This window comes from Drosophila yakuba, chromosome X, assembly GCF_016746365.2.
Source record: "Drosophila yakuba strain Tai18E2 chromosome X, Prin_Dyak_Tai18E2_2.1, whole genome shotgun sequence".
NCBI lineage: Eukaryota > Metazoa > Arthropoda > Insecta > Diptera > Drosophilidae > Drosophila > Drosophila yakuba.
In genome coordinates this window covers 3558087-3580451 of record NC_052526.2, presented here as the reverse complement: position 1 = coordinate 3580451, position 22365 = coordinate 3558087, and the positions used below count along the sequence as shown (strand labels likewise).

Below are 22365 nucleotides of genomic sequence, written 5' to 3'. Positions count from 1 at the left end.
CAGCAGCGTTTTGAAAGAAAACAAAAGCTAATATCAAGAAAACCAGTAAACGTTGCTTTGCCCGTTTTTTGCCACGCCGGTTTTTCTTCTCTGCCTGTTTTCGTTATTTCGTTTCGTTTCGTTTCGTTTCTCTTCAAATTATATATTTTTTAACTTAAGTTGCTGCTTAAATTATAAAGTGCATAGTGTAAAAAAGAACTTGTTCGTAGTGGAAGAATGTGCAACTGCATTTTTTGTAAGCCCCCTTGAATTCGCCCCTTTAAATCCCCCACGTTTCCCCACCCCTTCCCCCACCCGCTATAACTAATGGCTAGTTATTATATAATATTGGCAGCTATCCATCCATCTTTAGGGGTTATACCAAATGTCAGTCTACCGCTCTCCACCGAATTCGAATTGGATTGCAAACAGAATGCTGTCCAATGTCTAATTGAATGCACACCCGTCTGGTTGGACAGTTTTCCGGCAGAGTTTTCTTTTAACACACAGCTGTGTTGCTTTTATGGCCCATCCATAGCCAGCTGAATCAGAAGCACACCTTGTTCTTCAGTTCTTCACTTCTTCAGTTATTGAGTTCCTCAGGTGTGTCAGCGTTATATACGTATGCTATTTTTTTACCTTCTTTTTTTGTTCACCTATCCCCGTTCAGTGGTGTTTGCCGAGCAGTTTAGAACTTGTGCTCCCTCGATGGTTTTCCCAGGCTTTTCCAGCACTTTGAGCGTAACTCGGCGGGCAATAACCCCAGTCTTATCGCGATACATATCTATGTATGTACTATTATAGATGAGCATGGGCTAATGAAATCGATCATCGACCGAGATTTGAGATTTCCCATTTTCCAGCTAATACAACGTTCTGAGACGTGGTATTACATAAATCTGCGTGTGGATCGTGCCGGTAGTTAATTCAAGTCAGAATAAAAAAAAATATAATAAAAAAAAACATAAACAGTACAAATAGAAAAAAAAACAACAGTAACAAATAAAACGAAAATTATAAATGCACATAAATTCCCCAGGCAATTTTCCACTTTACTCTGTGAGCAGCCAAGGAGCGAATGAATAATGGAACGAAAATTTGCTCCATCAAGCACGTGTAGCCAACTAGTACCCCCCTCACCCCTTACCACCCACCTCTTAGCCCCCGGAAAATGGCCCCTCGCCTTCCACGGCCTTGGAAAACCACTAGCCTGCAAAACCTGCTACCCCTGAAAACATCATCCATGGCAGATCAAACGAATATTTCGAATTTTGCTTTGTAGCTGGGCTCTATATGTAAAATAAGAATTTAATTTAGTTTTTTATGATTTCGTTTTTGTACATACTCATTTTAATTTTGATAACCCAAAACCAGTACAGTGCGTTTCGTGGCCCTAGGGCGGTTTGTGATTTATAAATTCATGTTCATTGCAGTGATAAAGCAAATGGAAATCATTACAGAATCGAATATGACCTAAGCCCATGAATCGCACTGTTCTTTGAAAATACCAGCGTTATTGCATTTTGTACTCATGTACCTGTTTCTCTTTCTCTCCTTTTTTTTTATGTATGTCACCACCACAACCACCAACCACACCAAAAATCACCAAAAACCTTAATTAAAAAAAATGAATGTATGAAAAAAAGTGTGCAATTTTTGAAATAAATAACCAAGTATTATATAAAAAATAATGCAAAATTTGTCAAGTGACGGCGGCCAAAGTTGCTCAATATGAGCAATAAAAGCAGCAGCGACCACGACGGCGATACAGCTGCCCCACAACAACAAAAACAACAACAACAACAACAACGACGACTGCAACTGCAACAACAACAAATGAAAATTGGAAAAGTGCAGCAACGCAAATGATGCGCATATGAAAAAAGAAGAGAAAATCAAAATAGCAAAAAGAAATCCAGCCAAAAAAAAGAAATTAAATATTAATTTTTTCCTCCCCTCCAATTGCCTGGCAATATCTAATTGTTTATATATATATATTTATATATATAGCATTACCATCGTCGTATATAGTAATTATATATGTAATTTTATTATATATTTGTGTATCTGTGTGTGTATTTTCGTGTGCATTCCATCCATTAATTCTATAACTTAATCTATATATAAAAAAAAAACAAAAAATACAAAAAAAAAAACCGAAAACAACCAAAACAAACGACAAACTAAATCGCACGTGAAACGCGTGAAACAAATAAATAAATATTACAACTTACAATTTAAACAACGTGCAACACAAACATAACAATCTGAACCACAAACCGTGCACCAAAATGGCGGACATCATGCGTCCGCCGTACAGTGAGATCAAACGGCCGGACGAAATCGTCAGAATGACAACCGCCGACAATCTTAAGTTCGCCGTCCTCATCGGCCTTATCGAGGTTGGCCAGGTGACCAACCGGGAGGTGGTCAACACCGTGCTGCATTTGGTAAGTGCCACATTCTTAACTCGATAGATACTCATACATGATTGCGATATTTCCGATATTTCCGATATTTTCGATGAATTACTTTTTAACGCCGCTTGCCGGCGTTACGTAATACGCTGTTTGCTATCTTATCAAGTTGATAGTCAAAATTCAGCGAATTAGCCAGCGTATTTATAGCACATTGTTCTGCAAGTGAAATGCGGTAACAAGGGTCATTGCTTTTGTGGGTCACAACATTGAGGCGAGATCAAAATAGTGATTCGGCCAAGCACTTTGTACAAAACTAGTTTAATAGTTCAAGCACATGGCTAATGGGTTTTTCATATGGGGATCAGAACAAAGTGCAATATGAAAAAATATTCGAAATAAAATAAAGCATAATTTGCGCATTAAACACCCATTAACAAATGGAACATATTTAAATCACTTAAAGCTCGTCATCGATTTATAAAATAAATAGCATTAAAATTATTATTCATGCAGGCCAATGCAAGTCATACAATGCAAGAAAAGAACAACAAAAAAAAAAAAACCAAATGCAGTTTAATTACATTCAGGTGTTGCAATGTTGCGTAAATAAAATTAAAATCGAATTATATGAAGGCAAACAACATTCCGCCGCATTTAATTTGGTTGCAAACTTAAAGAGCCGACAATTAAAACGAAAGAAGTGCAGAAAATCTCGACAGCAATTTTACTCTCTGTTTAGAAAGTAATTTTCCTTCACACACAGCAAGACAGACTTTTGCCCCATTCCCATTTGCAGGAAAATTAACATTTCCAGCAAGCCGCAAATGCAAAGGAGCAGAGCGGGGGTGGCGGGGCGGTTGTGTGTGTGGGGTGTATGGGTGTGTGGGTGGTGTGTGTGGGGTGTATGGGTGTGTGGGTGGTTCTGGAGGTCGTTGTGAATGTGGGTGAAATTAAAAGTAGTATGCCAAAAATCTCGCCCAACTTGTGAGACTGTGATTAGGATCGAAAGACTGGGGACTAAGACAATGTATATACCACTTGTTCTCCTCACATCCTGGCATTTTCCCACCAAAAATTTTCCAAACCTCCTCGCGTGTTTTCACATCCCCCAGACACATTATTATTATAATATATTAAAATTTCTGAAGCTTAATGAAAACACGACACCGTCGCTCATCATTACCGCTCATTTTTGTGTACCCAGTCCCCCCTCGTGAAAATGAAAATGAGAAAAACCCAACATCAACCAAACAGTCACCGCCAGGTGGCGCTGCCGCTGAGTCGGAAAAGTTATCCGAGTTTCGGGCAAAAAAAGAAAAAGTAAATAAATACAATAAGAAAAACAGCACCTTCATCCAATGGAGAGGCCACTTTTTTTTCGGCGTTGGCACAGCTGAAAATTCGAAGAATCTTTCTACGTTCTACTAGAAAAACGATCTTAAATTCCTTTTTCTATAATTTGTGTTTCTGGGCACCTGTACTGAGCCGACTAAATTAATCAAATGGGTTATTTGTTAATGAATGTGTTAATGATTTTTCTATTATTTTTAATAAATTTCCGAGATTTCGTGTTTTTTAAAAGTGCAAAAAGGATGTGGAAGTTGCCAGCGAAATGAGGAAATCCAGGCGCCAAAAGGGGTAGTGAAACTGTGAGAGGGGGCTAGTTAGCTGGATGGGCGGTTGGTGGGTGGTGGGTCATAAGAAATTGAAAAGAAATTGAATTGAAGTTCGTCATCCGCTCAGCAGCGGCGACGTCGTCGTCGTTTTCATCGCACTCGAATAGCCTGAGATAAGATAAGCGGCAAACACCGGCAGATAAATTGTAGATACAGGCAGGTACACAGGTGCACACACCCATATAGCAAAAGCGGAATGGAAATGTGTGCCAAGTGGGGGAATCATATATGTATGTACATACATACATACATACATACAAGTGTATGTGCGAAGGTGTGTGGGTTCATTTATATGGCACGATCTGATAAGCGTGTAAAAATGCGTTGACGTGTTCCAATGCCAGCTGCAGACTCGAAAAACTCTGGCCGCCCAAAAAATGTTCCACAACGATAATAAAATCAAAACCAAAACCAAAAAAAAAAAACAAAAGATGAAACGTTAGAAAAAAAAAGCAAAAGACATCCCGTATCCGGAATAAAAATCAATAGAAACAGCATGGTCGATTAATGATTATGGATACGATGATATTAATGGGATGGCAGGTACTGATATACTGATATACTGGATGGGGATATGAGCAGAATTATGGATATGGATAGGTGCGATTGGCGCAGGTGAGGTAGGACTCGGAATGGCTAATGGATGCCCTCTTATCGGCGGCGATAACGGGCTAATGGATGGCCACAAATTTAGGGAGTTTCATGATGATCACGCTTGTAGCTGGCTAAAATAAAGAGATAAAGTCGGGAATAGCTGGGTTTTCAAAATCTCGAATGCAAAGGTGTCTCAAGCACTATGTAGACTCAGAGTTCTTTCAACATCCTTAGGGTCCAAAGCACTGGACATAAACTTGATTGATTTTGAAGCCACGAGCTTAGCTATAAATCGGCGGATTCCCCTTTTTACGAACGAAACCAATCCGAACGGAGCTCAACTCATTTGGCTCACTTGAGGGTCACTCGCCATGTTGGCTTAATCGGTCATTGGGCTTGTTATACGGCTCAATTATGCCCGTTTTGCCATGTGGCGCATTTGCCTGTGGCCCTCTGGTCCTTTGGCCCTCTGGCCCTCTGTCTGTTACACTCGACAGTGGCTGCATCCCCTTTTCGGCCATGGGCGTTGTGCCATCCCTCCGTACAAAGCCAGTGGCCACCCACTATCCACTAGCACCCAGCCACTCTGTGGAATCCGGAGTTTCAGAAGGCCTTCTGTTGGTGTCACGTGCAGCAGAGGCAAAAAGCCTTTAATCGATTTCTCATTCTCATTCTCGTGCCCGTTCTCGTTTTCGTTCTCGTTTTCGTTCTCGTTCTCGTTTTCGTTCTGGTTTTCCCTCCTGTGCTGGAAAAATAATCGTTTAATGCAAATCGCCTCTTGTTTAGCCCCTAAAAATAAAAGTAGGTATTTTCCTGCATTACAGCCCAATGGCAAAATGCATAAAATGTATAACGATTCGGTTGTGTTTTTACCCAATGTTTTATACTCGTTGCGCGTTTTAATTACTTTTTATTTGTGTTGGAAAACACTTTCCGGAAATTAAATTAGAATGTTACAAACTGGGGAAGGTCGCACAGTTGTTGTTTTTCCTTTTTTTTTCGCAATTTTTCCGAGAATAACGAAACAGTTAATAAATTGATTAAAATGTTTTGGCAACCAATTTAATGAAAAGCAATGGTTGTAATCATGTTTTTGCCAACCAGACGATTATATTTATTATCTTTAGTGCCGTGCGTAAATTCACCATCTGAAAATTTGTTTCACAAATATTATCTAGCTAAATATTTGCACACATTCGTTTCACAATCAGTACTTCGCTTCTTCACAGTTTAGTTGGTGGGGATTCCCCCAACCCCACCCCTCTGTTTATCTTGTTCTATATATATTCCCCCTTTTTGCTGTTTTTTTTCTTTTTGTTCTTTTTGTTTAGTTCCCTCTTCACCTTTCCATATAATTTTCTGGCTGATAAAGTCGTTCGGCACGAAGGAAAAAGGTGGAAAAGGAAGGAGAAGAAATTAGGGTTCTACTAAATAATGTACGAACATACTTTGCTACTTTTACTTAATTTAATTAACGGCCTGGGAAACGACAACAACAATAGCAATAGCACTAGCACCAGTAGCAGTAGCAGTAGCAATAGCAGTAGCAACATGACTTTGACGTCGACGCCTGTCAGCTGTTCAAGTGTCAGAGAGGAAACAATGAAAATAGGCTTTATATTGTTGGCATCCTGATGAAGGACACCGCCGTCGCCAGACGAGAGGGGGTGGTTTTGGCGGGGGGCGGGGGCAGGAGTGGCTGAGTGGGTGCTTTTGGCGGCCGCAAGCGACACGGCGAGAAAACATTAGCAAGCTGCAGGATATTTTTCAAATATTCCTCATCAGAATAAGATTGAAAATTATCTCAAGGCAGCAAAGGACACAGTGTTTTGGGATTTAATATTTGTATTATTATTACTATATAACTAGTGGGTTTTTTTTTTTGGCTGTTTCTGAGTAAAAAGTGGAGAGCGAGCGAAGAAAGTGAAATGAGGAACAAAGGGCGAGAGAGAGCGAAATGAAAAACTTGCCTAGACAACGTGTGGCATGCAAGTGGGTGGGTGGGTGAATTTTCGGCTGGGCAGGGGGCCACTTTGCACCCCCTCTCTCTCTCATAGCCTCCCCCTGCCCACGCTTATCAGCCAAACGAAATGAAACGTCACGAACTTCTTCTTCTTCAGCTGCTTCAGTTGCTTCAGTTGCTTCAGTTGCTTCAGCTGCTTCAGTTGCTGTTGCTGGTGAAAACGAGACGTTAACGTTAATACAAAAACAAACACAGGGATGGGCGGCTCGCCCTTTCTCTCCCTTTCTCTCTATCTCTCTCTCTCTCTCTCGCTCTGCCACCCCTGCAGCCCAGCGACTATCTTTCTCCCGCTGCCCGTCTCGCTCTCTCCTTCAACCCTAAATGGAAAATTAAACAACAACAAAACGCGACAAGAGACGGCGCCACCGTGTCCTGTGTTTTGCGTTTGCCTTTGCCATTGCGTTTTCCTTTGCTTTTTCCTTTTGGCCAACTGCTTCTGCTTCCTCCCCCACCACCCCACCCTTTTGCTCGCCGTTTTTTTGCCCTTTCTGGAAGGAAATCGAATGGTTTTGGGGCTGCCTTCGCGTACTTTCGCCTGCAGCAGCACCTACATATAGCAAACACAACACAAGCACCTGCACTGTGGTCAAAAAATCAAAGAAAGAAACAATTTAAAATGATATATAAGAATATATGTACATACATATAAAACTTAATCCTATATGAACGTATAAAAGCGCTTTCAAAACTAAATTACAAATCTGGAAAATCAGATTTAAATGAAAATAAAATTATAATATTTAGAGCTAAAGTTTGTACAACCGTTTGTGACCGAATGTCAGCTTCATTTTAAAGCTGTCTTTTAAAGAGTCTAGAAAAATGTTTTAAAAAAATGTTAAAACTGGTTATCCCTTAAAAAGCATGTAGAATCTACGCATATTTAAGAAACGAATATGCAAGCTGTGTGTGGAGATTTATAAGCGCAAATCCCCGCTTATTTCCCACTGCGGCCGTCGCATTTAGGATTCACATCCAGTTGGAAAACGTGGCCACCAAAGGAGTTTCACCGACAGGGGTGCAGAGCACAAAGGAGGGGCGGGCGTCCAAGTGTGTGCGTGTGTGCGTGTGTGCGTGGCAGTGTCGGGGGCGGAATTTTAATGGGTGGAGGAGGGAAAAAGGGGGTTGGTTGGTTGGTTGGGTGGCGCGCCAAAACGAAGACACGACAACCACAAGAGATTTAACGACCAATAAAGAACAACGCAATGTTATTTAAGGACAAGTCTACGACTGAAGGGATTCTCGCATGCGCCCGCCGCATTACGCGTTACGTGGGCACGCAGAGTCGGGAAAATCTAGGTACGGGTCCGGTATCCGGGCCTGGGCGGTACAACCACGGACTACGGACTATGGGCCGCGTATTCCGGATCACGGACGTATTATGTGTAACCGGTAGCCATTTCAACGGCTCGACCATCCGGTGTTGATGCCCTTGCCCTTGTGGGTATAGTGCATTTGAAGACTCGTTTGGCATGGCCCATATATCACTATATTTAACATACGAGTTTTAAACTTATTTTTTATTAAAACTAAATGTATAAAAACTATAGAATAAATACTATTTATCCTTTTGGCATAACTAACTACCTAATACTTTTGAATCCGGTTATACAACTCTTCAAGAGTATCCCCACAGTCGGTCATCTGATCTGATATTCCAATCCTTAACTGTGTTTCGCTTTGTTGCTGTGCGTAGGTGGGGAAGGGGGTGGCAAGGTTAGGAGGAGGGTGGCATGGGTGCTTGAATCTGAGGCGTGACACATTTATGGGCACATTTTGTAACGCAACGTGGCAAGCTGATGAAAACTTCTGCGGCAGCAACTGTGGAACTTCATTAACGTCATTATCAGTGTGTGGCTCACTTCGCCAGTTTGTGCAAGCGAAAGACTCGAAGAGAAGTGGTGGGAAATCGTGGAAAAGCAGGGGGTGGGGGCTAGGGGGGGGGTGTCGACCCACAATAACACACCCTACACCACCGGCTGCATTCCCTGGTAAATAATGCCCAATGCCCAACGCCACTTGGCCTCTTGGCCACATGGCCACATGGTCATTTGGCCACTTGGCAGTGGTCACATTTGTTGTTCGCCTGCTCCGCATAACGTTCGATTCCAAAAGAATCCATATGTTTTTGGCACTTTGATATAAATAATTTGCCCCGTTATTTATCGCTGTTTTATAACTTGAAATTTTACATGTAAGGGGGGTGTGTGGTACTTTTACAGCAACGAGTCTTTGTAGATTCTCCGGCTAATCAAGTTTAATCTACAGAACTTTGATGGCTGTGCTGGGAAACTTTATATGAAGCGACCGAAATGTGTTGCCTCTTCAGATTTTAATAACATTTTCAAGAATGGGAAACACAAAGGGGGCGGCAAATTACTACGTTGACGACAACAAATGTTGAACCCAAAAAAAAAATGAAAGGAAAAAAAAACGCCAAGAAGGAGGAGCTGTGAAAAAAGCAGCAAGTGAAACGACGAAGAAAAATCAATAAAATTCAATAGGAGGCAAACGGTTTTATGGTCGCTTCGGGTGGCTATATTAGTGATAAAGCTGACGGTAGTGGCGGCAAAAATCTGTTTTAATTTTTTGCCACTGCGCCGTTGTTTTGCCTTTCCCGCCCACATCTTACGCACTTCCTCTTCGCCTCACTCTTTATTTATTAATATGGTATATATTAAATGTGGAGTCTGATCCCTGGGCGTTGTTTTTTTTTTTTATTCGGGTTTTTTATTCGGGCATTTCGGAGGTGGTCCACACAGTCCACAGTCCGCTGTCGCCTGCTTATTTATGTATGTTACTCTGATGGGCGGAAGAAAAGTGGGCGGTGCTCGATAATGGAAACCGTGGGACAGCAGTCCGAAATCGGATTAACATCTGCTTGAAACTGGATGTCTTGAAATTTATCTGACTTGACCCTTAAATGTTGCATTTAACCGTGTCTGAGTTCATCTCATGATTATGTCATGGTGTTGTTGTCTCATTTAAATTCTTAAGAATTTGCAACTTGAGGTTATTTTATAACTTGGCTTCAGTCCACTCAAAAAAATCGAGTGTTTTATCTGTTTCAGCATTGAAGATGGAGGGCATGTCCACGTTTTGTTTGCAACTTAAATTCCTGACAGGGTCAACAGCTCAACGTGGACCAATCTCCGTTTCCCTTGGCTTTTTTGCGTTAATCTGCCTGTCAGCGAATCCTTTTCGCCCATCCGCCAATTTTCGCAAGGGTTCTCGTGAGGCGATCCTGTGTAACCTTAACCGTAACCGTAACCGTAACCGAAACCAAAACCGAAGGAGAAACAGATACAGATACAGATACAGATAGATATACAGATACAGAGCAACCGAACCATCCCCGTTGGTCGTTTTCCCGTGTTTATTTGTATTTTGTTTTTATTATTTTATTCAAGAGGTGCCCCCAACTCGCCTCTGGAGAGACTTCTGCAGGACACTTTGCGGAATCCTTGGGCTGCCAAGTACGAAGAGGAATCGTTTGCGATCATGTAATTGACGGCATGGGATTGAAAACTACTGAAGCGTGCCCGTTTCTGTTGATTTAATTATTGCAGGCAAACGCTGAGAATTATGGAAAATGTGAGGAAACGTAGTTCGAGCACTAACATTCATTCTATGTATGTAGTATTCAAGGGGGTGTGTGTGTGAAAAGTTTGTCTTACTTAGATAAGTTTTTTTTGCTGTCAAACAAATTTTCAACTTATTAAAGACTTAAAACGCTCTTCAACTCAACTTAATAATCGCTCAACTTTGTTGCAAGTTTAAATATCACACACTAGAAGTCAATTGGTGGCCGGGGGTAATGGAAATCCATCCTGTGCGCCACTTAATTGATTCTATAATACTTTCCGATGACTGCACTGCACAACTGTCCAAGGACACTTGGATATTTATGTATCTAAGTGTACATATATATGTCGTATATATATATATGTATGTATAACGCAGTAGGTCCTGCGTCTAATGGCGATTTTTTCTTTTCTCTTGCCCGTCTCTTGATGGCTTTTCAAATAAAATGCAAACATAAATGCGAACCGGGCCGGCGGTTGAGTGCAAATAAAAGCGAAAATCTTGCCAATTGAGTTGAACAGATTCTCTTTTTCTTTAGCGCACCAGCTTTCGAAAAATAAATGCTGCAGGATGTTTTTTGGGTAGTGGATGGTTGGGTAGAACCCACAGGGGAGCTGTGACTCGGCGGATTTTGGCCATTTGCGTTTAGCCAGAATTGCGTTGTCAGGATTTAATGATGACACGAGCCGACAACTCGGAGGATATACAGAAAATGTGTAAATCTTTAATGAAATCTGCTCGGCATTCTGCGATATATTATACAATATCATTATTTTTATTTATGATGATAATATTATGATAATACTATTATTATTTGTATATGTATGTTTCTTCTTGACGCTTCTCCTATTTATTTCCTCACGTTTTTTTATTTTGCTTTCAACGTTTCTTTTTCTCACTGCACTGCGGACATTTTCATTTTGTTGCCGTCTCGCAGCAGCAAGGCAAATCGAATCAATCATCAAATCAACGGGGTGGGGGGCTCTGCTTTTCCACCGCCCCTCTCTGTCTCTCTCTCTTTCATATTTTTCGCCAGCTTTTTCCATTTCCTTCGCCAAGTGCAGAATGTTGCATGCATAAATGAATGACATATATTTCACATCTTCTCACCGCTCCCTCAAAAGAAAAGTGGTAGAGGAAAACGTTAACATTTTCTGCCATCCTCCGTTTATTTTTTTTATTTGCGGGCGAAAAAAACGGTTGGAGGCCAATCAATATGTTTGCACGGCGAAGTGGGAATAAAATGCGATTGCACTGCAACAGTTTTTAAGTACAGCGAATGAGAAAGATGTTTGTAGCGAACAAGTCTCGTTAAATTTATGGCTTTCCAAATGTTTGTCACAATGCTCGGGTAAAATGAACAGGGAAATGAAACAAGCAAATATGAAACAAAAGCAGAAACAACAAATAAAGTAATAATATGTAGAATTCAAAATATATATAATATATATGTAAGACACAACCGGGTAAACTAAACAGTTATCAAGGAATTCCCTTGAAAATTAAGAAACATATCATTTGCCAATCCACCCACTTTTTAGTGAGTCCTTTGCCCTTTGGCCGCCCCTCTGAAAGGACTTTGCCTCATATTGCCGTGTAATGTGATTCATAATTTATATAACTTTAATGAACAACATTAATATGCGAATTATGACAAGCCAGGGGACTGACAGCAACCCACTAGCGCTCTCCACCCTTTTTTTCTTTCTTGTTTCTGTTTTTTTTTTGTGTTTGCCACTGGTAGCCAGGACATGCCGCAAGGACATTGTACGCCCACATAGTTGTGGCCTGCCCGCCAACGCCAGCTGGACATAAAAACATACAAGAAATACATATATGTATATGTATGTATTAATAGGGGAAGAAAAAATATACTGAAAATGAAATGAAATGACAAAAACTCGACAACACTTTTGGGATAACATTGTAAATTTTATTATAGCCCATAGAAAGGATTGTCCGGGGAATTGGAGGGTGGGGCTGGGCGAAAGGACCCTCAAAAGGGATTTTGGTAGCGCAAAAACATAACTAATTTGTTGCGGAGCAAAATCAAATGTGAGTGCCGTGTGTGTGGCACACACTATATAAATTAATTCACTGGTTCCCGAGCTTATTCGGGGATTACGATGGATAAATGAAGGGCATAACAAGTGGAGTAAGGTAGACAGACAATTTGTCAGGAAAGTTTTGGGATAACTAGCAAACCAAAAGTATGCATTGGCTTAAACCATATTAATTGCTCAGTAGTTGTACAATGTTCTATTGTGTAAAGCACAAGTTGCCCATTCATTTGTTTAATGTTTCATATTTGCAGTTGATAACGATTTTCTCATATTTGACTGCATTTTGTTACCTGCACACGGTTGTCTCAATCGAAATTCCCCCAGTCAGATAGCCTATCCCCCGCAAATACCTCCCATTTGACTTTGTCAGCTTCCCTGCAGTGCCACAGTGGAAGTCAGTCGACTTTGAGCTCTCTGTGCGTTCTAATAATATCAAAATAAACCCGACAGAAAGTCGTGTTCAATGGCCACCCGCAGTGTGTCCCCTGTTCTGCTGGTCAAAATGCAACTACACGTAGCAAAATGTTCGAGGACATCTAATATATAATATTAAATCCATAATAATGTTTTGAAACTTGGTTTGTAACTTGCTTTAACATCATTGTATAGGATGTCTAAAAGTATGCAGTAAAATAAATATCGCCTTCTTTCGAAATAAATACTTTAAGGCATCTTTGACAGTTACTTTTTCTTTCTGTGTATGGCTGAAAGCTAGCTGTCACACACACACGCACACACACACGGCGGGTTATGTACATTCCTTGACAATCAATATATCCGCTGCATGTGCACATCCGTTTGCCAGAACACAACAGCAACATCGCATCGGCAGGAGATGGCGATGGAGCTGGAGCTGGAGTCGGAGTTGGAGCACAATTCAGGAGCAACCAGCTAGCTACATGGACAAAGGAAAGGTGTGCTGCCAGTGCCATTGTTTGTTGGCCATGTCCGACCATCCGACCATCCTGCCATCCTGCCATTTGACCATCCCGCCTTCCTGCTGGGATGGCTGGAAACCCAACTCAACCCAACTCAACCCAACCCAACCTATCCACCTATCATCCAACTGCCCAACTGTCCATCTGTCCCTTTGTCCATCAGGTTTCGCCTCGCGGGGCTGCTCCTCTTCGTTGACCCAACATTGCCGCCATGTTTTGTGGTTGCAAATGGCTGCGTCGGTCGACCAACAGAAAGGAATGGCAAAATAAATAACCAATTTCAATATGAGACAGCGATGAGTGCGTGATGCGATATGAATAACTTGGCTAACTAATGTGTTGTGAAAAACAAAACTATTCGTAATTTATGATTGGCTTTCCTGAAACAAATACCATGCTTTGATTTCAGAGTAGTGAATTATACAAGTTATGTTTTTGAGTTCAGTTTTTCCACACCCATTTTTCACATTGATTAACTGAAAGTTTCTTTCCCCTTTAGCACGTTTCATTACCAAACTTCTATTTAATTGTTTAGATAGCTGCAATTTGGCTGCCAACGCCCGTTTTCGTTCGAAACTGTTTGCCGGGCTGGGTGTGTTATAGCTAACCCTTGCTGGCCAACTTATTTGCGCCTGGATCAGTCCCTTTGTCCCGTGTAGCCAGTTAGTTGGCTCAACGCCTGTCCATTGTTGTGGTTAGCCACTCCCCCTGGCTTCTTTTTTATTCTAGTTTTCTTTTTGTTGTGTTTGTTGTGTTTACACAGCTGTTGGCTTGTGAAAAAGTGTCGCATTTAAATGGCTTTCATGGCTGCAAATCGTCGCTAAAACCGCTTTGAAGCCCCCATATCGTTGGTAATTTAATTATTTTATTAATTGCATTTAATCATTTTGGCCAGCTTTTGTGCGTAAGTGTGACTGCTGCTCAAAACTTGCAACGAAAATATTTGTTTCGCCAAAAAGTTCACCGTCACCACACCAACACCCACGAACACCCACCACCACCACCATCATCACCATCGTCATCATGACCAGGAGCAGTTCGCGCTTTTCTTTGCCCTCCAACAATGTTAATTACAAACTTTCGAGTTGGACACAGAACTAAAACAAATTACATGAGCGTCGTCGACTGCCAAAAGGGGGGGCTCTGCTGCTGTGGCATTGCAAAAACGGTGGGCGGTGTTAAACTGACAGCAGCTGTTCGGGTACAAGAGGGTACAAGAAATAAAAATTATATAAGCACACACATATATCTATCGAGAAGAAGTAGTCAGGAGTTGAAGTCTTGAACACCCCTCTTAATATGTGGAAATTATTAAGAAATAAAAGTTCTCAATTTAAGATGCGAGGATGTTGTGTCAAACTTATTTATAAACAATAACCAACAGGTACGTTGCTATAGACTTGCTCTCTTGCTGGAAAAAAGTTGTATTTGTTATTAACTACTTTGCTCGTAATAAGGCAATAGTTGCTTTTCTATTATTTATTAATTACCCACCAAAGTCTGTTGAGGATGTCCGCTAACTGTTGCTAACTTTGGGGCAACATTGTTGCATAGTTTGCGGAGCTGTTGCTGCCCCCACCCCCGCACCCGTTTCATTCCCCTTGCCCCCGCACTTAGTTTTAAGTGGTGCATGTGTTGGCCGTTGTTGGCCATTGTTGCCTGTTTGCCGTTGCTCGTTGTTGTCTAGAGTTTGTCAATTATGTGCCTAAGTAGTTGCTGCTCTGGTAATCATGTTCGACACGCCCCCATTTTGGGGGCGTTGGCTACATGCAGCACCTTCGATTGTTGTTATTATTGCTGTTTATATTGTTCCCGGCTTGGTAATTGATCTAATTGATGAACTGCCAGGTCTTGGATTGTGTATTGTGTATTGTGTACTGTTTGCTGAGATTATTGTTCAACGACTTGCAGTACGAGTATGTAGTATGTAGCTTGCACGTTAATGATACAGAAACATATGGGAAATCATGATTAAATGTGTTCGGAGAATAATGGTTTCATTATATCTGAAGATTTGCAATTGTCTAAATATAATATCTAAACATATAGGGTGAAAAAAGAACTAGTATACCAGTTTTGGAATGATTTATATCCCTAATAAATGCCAGAAAATACGAGTACGAGTATAGATGGGTTTTTTATTCAAAAGCCCTCATATTCATAATGGGCGAAATGACAAATCCGTGACTGAACTCTTGCGCAACTTTAACCCACAATGCAACTTTTGGCTCAAGGGGGCAACTTTTGCCCAAGGATGTGATGTTATGTCCTCCATCTTTCATCCTCTCCATCCATATCTTTCTCGTTTCGCTTTCGCTGCTAAACTTTGTGGGCGCGCTGGTTTATTTGCTCTATATGCCTTTGTTCCCTGCTTTTCTGCTTTTTCTGCTTTGGCGCACTTAAAAAGCAATTTACTCTAATTACATTAAGTAGAAACAGCGGCCAACTTGTGCGTGTGTCAATAAACAAACGGTGAAAATACTCAAATATACTATATATACTACATAGATACGTAAGGCTCTTCCTCTTCTCCTTGCCTGCAGGAAAAATTGCGAGTTTTGCGAGGGGGTTGGCAGGGGGAAAAAATATTGCGCTTTTAGACCATAATTACCTGAGAAGTTTCTTCCTCTTGCCGGTCACTTCCGGTGTGCCTTTCGTCCCTCCGGGAATCTGTCGTTTCCTCCTGTTACTTTTTTATATCTTTTTTTTTATTTGCACTCCTCCCCCTCTTCATTATTACACATTATTATTACTCGACCGCCGCATCTTTTTCTTTTGTTGTTTGGGCTTTCTTTTGTTTTCAGTAAATAAATCAGCGTTGCCCAAGTAACTTTTTCACACACACACACACACTTATAGACACACAAAAAAAAGAAAAAAAATGTGGAATTGAATAGAGGAGATTCTGATGGCAGGATCTCCCGGGGACTTTGACGTTGTCTCGGCATTTCCGTTGTTTTGTCGCCTCTTCTCGCATTGATTGGTTAATTATAATGAGCTTAGCCAACAGCGATGCAGACGGGGATAACTTGGCCAGAGAACGCGTGGCGGCGAGGAAAAGCTGTAAAGAGAGATATAACAATTAAAGCGATAGCATATGGAAATCTTATTAGGATTACAAATCATCAAGCGAGAATGTGCTCTTGTGCTTGAAAACAACAAAGGAATATAGCTGAGAGAAACATGTATTGGCCACGAAAGAATTGAAAGAACTTATAGTTCTGATACGCACTGTAAGATTGCCTTTTTTAAGAAAATTGTCAAATGAAATGGCAAAGAAAGCCGGAAAGCGCATAAAGTGGGTGTGGATTGAAAATAAAAGCTGGCAAATAAATCAAATAAAATTTGTGTGACATTTTCCGACTCACTCATTGGGCAAGCGTCTGTCTCTTTCGCTCTGCCCACAAGTCATGTAAGCAAGCAGAAAAACAATGTCTGTATTTATTTAACGTTATTTTCTGTTGTCAAATAAAACACAATGAAAGCTAATTCAATGCGTCACTTTGCTTCTCCAGTTTTTCTCAGCTTTTCCATGGAGTCTGTGTGTGCGATTTTCCTCTCTCTGCGAGAAAATTATCCCTAACAACCAAGAAAAACACAAAAGGCATCCCCACATGCGTTGACCTCAAAGCACAGCAAAATGTATTACAAATTCAATTATCAAATATGTTTTAGGCGCCCTTGGTTTCCAGTTACAAAGCACAAAAAATACTTTTTATATTCGGATACGTGTTATATGTGTGTGTTTTTTGTGTGCATTTGTGTGAGTGTGTGAGAGCTGAGGAAAGCGTATTTTCCTCGAGGCGGAAACATTCGGAAATGGCAGGAAAAATTCGAGAGCATCACCAAATTACATCCGAGGGAAATATAAAATATATCGGGCTCCTGTTTATTTGGGTTTTGGCACATTGTTTTCTTTCACTTAAGCTTGCCACAATACCAGAGCTCACGTTGTTGTTCTTCAAGCGGGCTGCTTTAAAAGAAGGCAATTGAAATTATGGCATTAATTTAATTCGACTTAATTGCCACTGTAGTTTTACACTGGAATATTGGCTGTCAGTTGAACTATCCAAGGAAAATTATAAATTGCACTAAAAATGAATGTGTCACCCCAGAAATCTGCTTAAGTATTCAGTCCCCAGCCATTCGGAATACTATTATAGCTCAGTGGATGCAATCAGCTCTGAATTTCCTGTCCCCACTCCCCACCCTTCCCCATGTTTTCCCCAAGCCACTACGAAAATTTTCCCCAGCTTCCGATTTTTTTTTTTTTTTTTGGCAGGCGGATAAGCGACATTGAATGGGTCACACGAGGTGGCTGCGATATTTCAATCTCATAATGCCAACATCGCAGGCAAATGATAATGACTTTGCGGGGCTTCGGGGGGAATGGGAAATACAACCGGATGAACTGGGAAAACTTTCCCTTTTTCCGCTGCCCTCTCTCTCTCTCTCTTTTTCTCTCCCTCAGACTTTTTTCCAGCTTATGCAAATCAAAGTGTTGTGCAATTTTAATGAGCTGCCTGCCTGCTGCTCCTTCCTTCAGTTCTGCATATTCAGTTAGGCTAACTTGAAAACGACAGTGGGTAAACGGGGCGGCCAGCAGTTGGCTCGCTCACACATACCCACACACACAAACGCCTCGGAATATGCAACAAAATTATTGAGGAAAACCGAGGAGAAATGTCGATTGGCCTGGCTTAGTAGCTCCGCTTTCAAAGTGTAACAACCCGAAAAAAAAATTAGATCTATATGTAAGAAAACATCAAGAGACAATGAAATAGGGGGAGACAACTTGAGCGAGGATAGATTTTTGATGGCAAATCGAAGGCAAGACAACTCAAGTGGGCCGAAGGTTTTACACACACACCCCCTTTTCGCCCCCCTTTTTCGGCTGTAATGTGGGCGTGGCAAGTTTTTGAGTGTGTGTGTGCAAGGATGCCAGGCAAGCGATTTGCATATAAATGATTACGGAAATAAAAAAGGAAGTTGAAAATAGACAGAACTTTCTGCGGCAAGGGGAGTGGAAAAACGAGGGATAAGACACTGAAAAAACTAAAGGTGATACATTTGCGAACGGTTACAAATTTAGAATGGCATCTGAAAAAAATATGAAATCATATTTGCATTATGTTATGTTGCATTTGATGTTTAATCAGCGAAAATTTAAGTTGAACCTTTGAACATGCAAGTATTCAAATGATAAGATGATTTCTTTTGGTGCTTTAAGGACACCATGACTTGTCGCTGGTAATGTTATTTGGGGTACTCCATGGCCCCAACTTGCCAAGTAAGATGTCATTGCTGGGCACTAAAAATGAGGGAGTAAAAGGGGGCAAATGGGGAAGGAAATAATGGTGTAAAAAGGGGGGAGGGGGAGGGGGGGGGGGTGGGCCAGCGAAAAGGAGCTAGCTGCTGGTTCTCCGGGGGAATTGCAGGGTTCCAGGATCAGCTTGAAAAAGTGCGGGGCCTTCGAGTTGAAACGCATTTCGCTTACATTTTTGCCACATTTCTGCCAAAATATTTGTTGCAATGCAGCCAAGAATAAATGCAGGAAAAATGCAAAAATGGATGGGGGAGGGCGCCCGGGGGGAAGCAGCGAGAGAATTTTGGAGAAAGACCAGTCAGTAAGAAATAGAGAAAGAGAGAGAGAGAGAGAAGACCGGAGATGGAGAGATCTTTGGCTTAGTTGGACGTCTGCCCGAATAAGTATGCTTTGAAAATACATTGGCATCTGCAGGAAATGCAATGCAAACCAAACCAAATAAAATTTAAATTTTTTTGGCCAAAATGGAAATTTGTGTGAGGCAAATGCAAAAACCTTAAATAAACCTGAAAATTGCACTCCCCATCCTATTATTTCAGGATTACAAATCCCATTTCGAATGAAATGAGAGTTTAACAATGTCAACTTTAGTTTTTTGTTTCATAAAATAAAATGTAACTTTTTCGCAATTAAACAAATTTTGGGAGAGTAGTTCGTGTTGATGCTGAATGAGAATTCTGCCAAACTTTTTTGATTTCGTGGACAAATTTCAGCTTGCGATGATAAATTATAGTTTTGAATTACATTTACATAACTAAAAGTTGTATGATTATCATAAATATACATATACAAACGATCCAGTCGAGTTATTTGCATACACCTCTCGAATATGTAACTGCATTTCAATGCACGTTCTCAAAACTGAGAATTGAATTCACTTCAGTGTACGTAACTTTGCATATTTATTAATGCATTCGTTATACTATTTATATCGCCTTATTAAGAAATAACCCCGATGAATATTGAGCAATTTTGTTTACCAAATACCTTGCGTAAGCTTCGTATGCAAAGGAGCTGATTTAGCACTGGCCCAAAAATAAATCATACGCCCCGTGTTCGGCTTTGATTTACTTACCTTTTCCGGCCATCCATCCAGCCTCCTTTTCCTCCCCTTCTCCTTCCACTTTGCCATCCCCATTCGAGTCCTTTGCTCCGTAATCCTCCTATGAGCTAAACAAAAGCGTTACAAAATAGGCAAAGGACAACAACAAAAGCGGGCGAAGGAGGCGGAGAAGAAAGCGGAGCAAAAGCAAAAGCAAAACAAAGACACGGAATGACATTGATGAACGATGCCCGAAATGATAGATTGATGGATTGATAGATGAATCCACGTCGCTGTGTGCGTGCATGCGTGTGTGTGTTTGTGGGTGTGTGTGTGTGTTTGTATGTGATTGAATGGAATGACTGAGCCAATCTCTATTTGCTCTGCTACGTCTCGCCCGCCTGCTCCAAACTTCTTGAATTGATAATGAGCAGCTACGGCTCGCCTTAATTAATTTTTGCACCACGCCCACTAATTAAACTTTTCTTGCGAAATAGCAAGCAAGGGGGGGGGAAGAGGAGAGAGCGAGAGAAAGAAAGAGCGAGCATTAGAGAGCGAGAGAGTGTGCGAGAGGTGGCAAACTTTGAAAACTTTAACTAATTTCAAACGTGCGAGACACAAAAAAAATATTGGCCGGAAAATTTGGTTCATTTCACCTCGTACACACATACTTCATAAACTATAGTAATTTTTCGGAAGTTTCAAACTCGAATGAAGTTTTTTCTTTTTCTTTTAGTAATTTTAAATATTTTTCTCTGAAATATTTCGAAAAGTCCAAACAGTTTCTAACGGTCTTAATTTTTTCGGGTGTAAGTATGAGTAGAAGGTGACGATTGACTAACTGAAATATTGCTGGAAACAACAGCATCCAACTGGCCTCCGAAGTTTTAATTACCAAGCAACAAGGAGGAGTAGCAGCAGAACTACTAAGGATAAGGATGAGGACGAGGCTGCTGGCTGGGGATTGGCACACCAGCCACAGCCAGCGTCTTTCAATTACAGTGGACCAACCTGGCCCGAGGGCGTCCAACGAAACAGAAGGCCATCAAACCGTCCAAAAGTCCGGACTTCGCACTCTGGACTCCGGACTTTGGCCTCTGGAAGCCACAGGACCAGACGAAGTCCACTTCAATGTTTTCAATGTGGCCGAAAAACTTATTGTGCCCCCGGATCCGGATCCCGATCCCAATCCGCTCCCCCAGGACTGTGAGTCATTTGCTCGCGCCCGTTCACGTCGCCGCAGAATGTGCAGCAGCACACCCACAACAGAAATAAGAGTAAAAATGTAAAAAAAAAAAAAGGAACCGGAAAAGGCGAGAAAAACAAAGTTTATTTGAGTCGAATTGCGGTTGCAGTGGGCAAGGACTTTGCGGTTATCCTGGAACAGGAATTAAATGAACAAAGAAGTGAAATGAATTGAGAGCACCTACGGCAAAGCTAGTCAAGCCAGAGGACCAAGCGAATGTTGGGCGAATTTAAAGTAATTATTTTCTCTAGAGTTCAACTAGAAGGGTTTCCCAACATTTTCCTTTGGTATTAAATTCCATTAAGTCTAGTTCAATGGAATAAAAATATTTGTATGGGGTTTAAAAGCAGACGTAAAATGTAGAAAATATTTTGTTGCATACTTTTTTTTTCACTAGCATGATTTCTGTTTCACGCATATACCCTTGCTACTTCTTGGCGCCCGACTGGATGCTTCGAGGGGTGGCCTGCCAAAGTCCAAAGTTATTTGCCAAGCCAAGGCAGCGCATGAATTCAAAATGAAGCGAAAACTGCCGACCCCCCAAATTCTCCGTTTCCGGACGATGGCAGAAAACTCACTACTTCTGGGGCTGTGCAACATTTTTATTTGCGCTAAATTAGCCAGCGTCCAAGGAAAAAGGAGGCAAAAGAAAGACGCTGTTCAAAATTCAATATCCACGGGCGGTCGTGGGTTAAGGAGGGCCGCCAGAGGCTCTCTGAATCATATGCTTCAGTGCCACTTCAGCTCCCCTTGAAAAACAGCACACACACTCGCATACCAATAGGTGCAGAGACTACTGTCTCTGGCCAAAAAAAAATACAAAATCCAAATACAAATAACAATAAAAAGAAGGCAACTGTTTCGAAAAGTTTTCTCGGCCAAAAAGTCGGGAGACCAAATTGGAAATTTTATGCCATAGTTTCGACACCCTGTGCCGCCCCTTCTGGTTGTCCTTATATTTTATTTTTTTTTTCAGGATATCTTTGTATTTGTTGCCTCTCATAAAACCGAATACGTGGTGGGCCAAGTCCAGGGATTCGTTTGATGGGTGTGTCTGCGAGGTGGATGGAGGAATCGGTTGCATTTTGAAGTTCGTTGCATGGGCATTATCCACTTAGGCAATTGCACAAAAGCCGAAAGAAAAAACCTTCACATTATTCCACTTAAAGAATCCCCGGCCTCTGAGCGGTTACTTAGTATCCGAGTAAGGAGTATATAATAGTTCAACTTCACAAGATTTTCAGTGTCGCCCTTTTCATTGCAGTTTGTGATTAGCTGTTGTGGAGTTCATTCATCCATTTACTTATCGTAGCTCCTGTCCAACTACCTCTTTAAATGTAATCAAATTGAAATGTTTCGGCAACGATTGTCTCTACATTTCTTGTTTTTCTTCTGTTGACAACCCCCATTAGAAGTTTCTAAATTTCTTTTCTCCGTGTCTTTGGAGGTCTTCCACTTGGGGTCCAAGTTTGGCTT

At 41.2% G+C, this 22365-nt stretch overlaps 1 protein-coding gene across 6 annotated transcripts in view; it reads left to right on the top strand.

Moving 5' to 3' along the window:
- The window catches only part of LOC6524172 (neurobeachin), a 164476-nt gene that overhangs the window by 1896 nt on the left and 140215 nt on the right, over nucleotides 1-22365 (top strand). For all 6 annotated transcript variants that reach the window (XM_039370270.1, XM_039370308.2, XM_015190058.2 and 3 more), the window contains exon 2: nucleotides 1626-2429. In XM_039370270.1, the coding sequence (XP_039226204.1) occupies nucleotides 2271-2429 (159 nt within the window). In that variant the 5' untranslated portion in view covers nucleotides 1626-2270. The remainder of the gene's footprint in view (nucleotides 1-1625; nucleotides 2430-22365) is intronic.